The sequence below is a fragment of the Penaeus japonicus genome, unplaced genomic scaffold, assembly GCF_977035675.1.
Source record: "Penaeus japonicus unplaced genomic scaffold, GWHDUDI00000001_assembly GWHDUDI00000003, whole genome shotgun sequence".
NCBI classification, from domain to species: Eukaryota; Metazoa; Arthropoda; class Malacostraca; order Decapoda; family Penaeidae; genus Penaeus; species Penaeus japonicus.
Window position 1 is genome coordinate 33,899,519 of NW_028234405.1, and position 5,000 is coordinate 33,904,518.

A 5,000-nucleotide genomic window follows, 5' to 3' on the forward strand; every position below is an offset into this window, starting at 1 on the left:
TCGCTATCACTGCTCTGCTAAGAGCAAATAGGTAAATTCCATGACGTCTCATAAGGCGTCTGGTTAGACAATTCTTTTGGGTCGTTGTAGCCTATCGGATCATCACCGTGCCTGTCAATCTTACGGCGCGGGTTCGAGTCCCGGTCAGGGAGGTAAAATTTGTATATCTATATTAAATGCGTTACTGCATTCTACCATCTTTACATATATATACATATATATATATATATATATATATATGTGTATATATACCATATATATATATAAATTTATATATATATATACATATATGTATGCATATATATATATATATATATATATATATATATATATATATATATATATATATATATATATGTATATACATATATGTAAATATATATATACATATACATATATGTAAATATATATATACATATACATATATATGTATATATATGTATATATATATATATGTATATGTATATATGTATATATTTATATATATATATATATATATATATATATATAGATATATATATATATTATATAATATATATAAATATATATGCATGTATGTATATATAATATATATATATATATATATAAATATATATACATATATATATATATATATATATATATAATATACATATATATATATATATATATATATATACATATATATACATATATATACATATATATATATATATATATACATATATACATATATATATATATATATATATATATATATATATATATATACATACAAATACATACATACATACATAAGTATGAATATATACATACACACACAGACATGCATATCAAGTACGGATATAAAGATACATAAACACGCACATCGACAAATACTCACAGACATGCGGCAAGTGCAAATCCAGATTCTGCATCTTGGATGGAAAAGCGCAATCTCTTTTCATTTTCCTTGCATTCTTCCCTTTCTTGGAGTCTCTCCCGGCCTCAAAGTGCCGCCGTAAACTACAATGACCATGGCTTTTATAACACAATAATGAAAAGAAACATACCAAGGCTAGATCTGGTGCACGAGGCGTCCGCGCATTACCCAAGAATGAGCCGTATAACACTGGGCCAAGAGTGACTAAAAAGGGTAATAAAGTTTAGTCGCCATAAACAACAGTAATGCGAGAGTTGTGTGCACGGAATGGAGATGTCCTTTGCTTTCTCTTTTTCTCTCTTTTTTTTCTTCTTCTTGTGTGTGTGTTTGGGGGGGGGGGGAGGGGAGGATTACTTTTTTTAATCTCCTTTTGTCTCTCTCCTCTTTCTTCTTGTCGGATTGTTTTGGCTGTTTTTTTTCATCCTAATTACTATCTTCTTCTCCCTCCCATCTGCTTCCTCTTGTTCCTGCATATTCTCTTCGTCCCCATCGTCATCGCTATCGTAATAGCCAGCGTCATCATCATCGTCATCATCATTACATCATCATAATCACGGTAATCATTGATATCAAATCAAAACCAATATAATTCTGTGTTTTAATCATAACCATTTTCATTACCCTCATTAGCATAATCATTGTTTTGATTACAATTGATAGTGTGAGTGTTGGCGCATTTACAATAAATAAACAATGAATGCGCAATTCACTTAATGCTTTGTGCTAAAACCTGATGTTGGCTTTATTATATCTAGCTAATCCATATTAGGATAGAAGAATCATATTCTATGATATGAAGAGGAATAATAAAACTAATAATTGCGTTCTTCTTTTTTTGTAAAATATATTACATATATTTACAAAATGTTACATATAAGGCATATAAAACAAGTGACAATTTGTGCAACCAACGTTGATATAATCATGATTACATGAAACTAAATACGACATATTATGATACTTTAACGTTCATAAGTCTGAATGGGAGGGAGTGTCCATATGTGTATGTGTTTGCGTGTTAGTGTACATGAGAGGGAGAGAGAGAGAGAGAGAGAGAGAGAGAGAGAGAGAGAGAGAGAGAGAGAGAGAGAGAGAGAGAGAGAGAGAGAAAGAAAGAAAGAAAGAAAGAGAGAAAGAGAGAGAGAGAGAGAGAAATAAAGAAGAGAGAAAGGAGTGTATATTTGGTATTTATCTCACTCTCTGAAAGGTATATACATTAGGCCAACAAACACTGGAATATATTCAGGTGAATTATATCTGAACATAACGATCTCTGAAACATACATGGCATGTGTTATGTGAAAGTGTATGTAAAAAATCAAGATATGGGTATATCTAACATTGGTTAAGTCTTGTATGTGCAAAGATGTGCACATGTGCTGTTAACATATATAAAGAAATGGTCAAAAATTCAACGGATCAAATAAATCTACATATATATCAACACATGGATAAAAAACAGCAATACATTATATATTCTCCCGAGAGAGAAGTTAAACTCGTGTATGTTACATTCATATTACGAAATGCTAAGAGTTATTGAAAAACTCGATCATTAATCTATCCATCCTTGCCACCTTATTCATTCCCTTTGGTCTGGACACACCTGTGACAGCTGCGGCGATGCTACGTGCTTCCTTCTGTGCCTCTGTGTGCATAGATTAAAAATTCTATTTCTGTTTGTGTGCATTTTTGTATCTCTCTCTCTCTCTCTCTCTCTCTCTCTCTCTATTTATCTATCTATATATCTTTCTCTCTCTCTCTCACTTTCTCTCTCTTTTTTCTTTCTTTCTTTCATTCTGTTTGTCTCTTTGTTTGTCTGTCTGTATGTTTGTGTGTGTGTATGTCTGACCGGCTGTCAGTATCTCTCTAACTCACTCTCTCTCTCTCTCTCTCTCTCTCTCTCTCTCTTTCTATCTATATATCTATCTATCTGTCTTATTATTTTTTTCACTCTGTCTTTTTCTTTATCTGTTTGTATATCTGACCGTTTATCAGTATGTCTCTTTCTCTCTCTCTCTCTCTCTCTCTCTCTCTCTTTCTTTCTCTCTCTCTCTCTCTCTCTCTCTCTCTCTCTCTCTCTCTCTCTCTCTCTCTCTCTCTCTCTCTCTCTCTCTCTCTCTCTCTCTCTCTCTCTTTTACTCACTCACTTTAACAGTGTTAATATCCAAACACTCATGCCTGCACGCCATTGAACCAACTTTGGAGTGGCAAGCAAAACAAAAGGAAATTGTCTGTCCGTATCTCGACCGTGTTGGTAAATCACGTGTTAGTCACTGTATTCATATCGCTGTCACAGTAAAGAAGGTCTTACGCCCGAATTCCATAAGGCCTACTTTCGCACAGATAAAAATTAAGGGAATATCAGGAAAGGATGAATAACATCTAAGCGTATTCATTTCATCAATATATATTTTTTTCTCTCATTTTATTATTGTAATCTTTATTATGTTATATATATTTTCTTTTTTTTTTCTTTCGCTTTTTCGAAGTTCAAAGAAACAAAGTGTCAAAGTTCAAGCACCAGCAACAAGGGAAGTTTATGATTTTGAAGAATAATCTGTGAACGTAGACGAGGCTGAGCGAGAGGAAGAAGAGTCCGAGGAAGCCAGGAGGACGAGCGGAGGTGGAGGAAGAGGCTGCGGAAGAGGAGGAGGAGGAGGAAGAAGAGGAGGAGGAGGATGAGGAGGAGGAGGAAGAGGGTGATGCTGGAGCACCGGGACTGGCTTGCAGGTCGGGCTGCATCGCGGCGGGCGTCTTCTCTGCAGGGAGGAAAGCTTCATTAAACATTATCTCTATTTGAGCTTCAGTATATATGCAGAGTAAATAAATAATTGCCTGTGAAAATAATCATTCAGCATATTGGTCAATGCTCAGGAATTCGAAGATAAAAAGATATAAATATGGAAAACAATAATTTTCTTATATATATATATATATATATATATATATATATATATATATATATATATATATATATATATATATGTGTGTGTGTGTGTGTGTATGTAAGTATACGTATATATGAATCACATAATACAAACACAGTAACGTGCGCAACACAGATATAATAAAACAGTTATTCCTTTCTTTTTATGGCAGTGTTTTATTATATATATATAATGTACATATATACAAACATAAATTTTCATGTATCCATTTGTCTGTCTATTTATCTATCTATCTATGAACACATCGTCACGGTTACCCTTCCACCCTTTCCTATATATATTACTCAATTAGAATTTTGTATCCCTTACTCTTTAAAGGGTCATGTCGCGAAAAAAAAGTAAAAAATAAACTTTTAAAAGTGTTGTCCGTTTATTCATATATCAACAGTGGGAAAACATATTGTTTACTTTTGTGAAATAGACAGAATGTTGAGTTTTATTTTTGTAGAGTGTTTAGAGCCATAATCATGCAGTTGGAGAAAAGTGTTGGAATGTTTTGCTTGCATCGCTCTCTCGATGGTAAGGTCAGAGGGATGATATGCTTGTCTCGTATCTAATTATCTATTCATATCTGAATAATCATTAATGTAATTGATACTTATCAGTGTTTGAAATGTTGTTTGTCTCTAGGATATTGAAATTAATGTCAGGAAGGTGTTATTCATATTAGATGTGAGTTAATTTGACAGATTGATATGTAAATTATGAAACCATTAAGAGCACTCCTATTCTCGTCTCTTTATGGAATTTGAATTATTGATTGCTGTTTTTATTGAATTGTATGTTTGTATGACCTAGTTTATATAAAGAAAATATGTTATCAGATCAAATAAGCACCTATCAGCTATCAGGAGACATTGGTCAGAAATCAGGAGGAATCTGCCTACCAAGAGGGTTTCTTTGACGTAATGAGATTAGGGGTTGAGTGTGCGTCCTAGAGGTTTTAGAGAGGATGTACTTATATATATATATATATATATATATAAGTTATCGCTTATATATATATATAATATATATATATTGATATATACATATATATATATATTCATTATATATATATAATATATATATATATATATATATATATATATACTTATATTATATATATATATATAAAACTATATATTATATATATCTGAATATATGTA

The 5,000-nt window shown here is 31.9% G+C and overlaps 1 protein-coding gene across 1 annotated transcript in view; it reads right to left on the bottom strand.

Moving 5' to 3' along the window:
* Nucleotides 1-3,263: 3,263 nt before the first annotated feature.
* The window catches only part of LOC122253153 (uncharacterized), a 30,430-nt gene continuing 28,693 nt past the window's right edge, over nt 3,264-5,000 (bottom strand). The window contains exon 5 of the mRNA XM_086534738.1: nt 3,264-3,663. Within this exon, the coding sequence (XP_086390864.1) occupies nt 3,395-3,663 (269 nt within the window). The 3' untranslated portion in view covers nt 3,264-3,394. The remainder of the gene's footprint in view (nt 3,664-5,000) is intronic.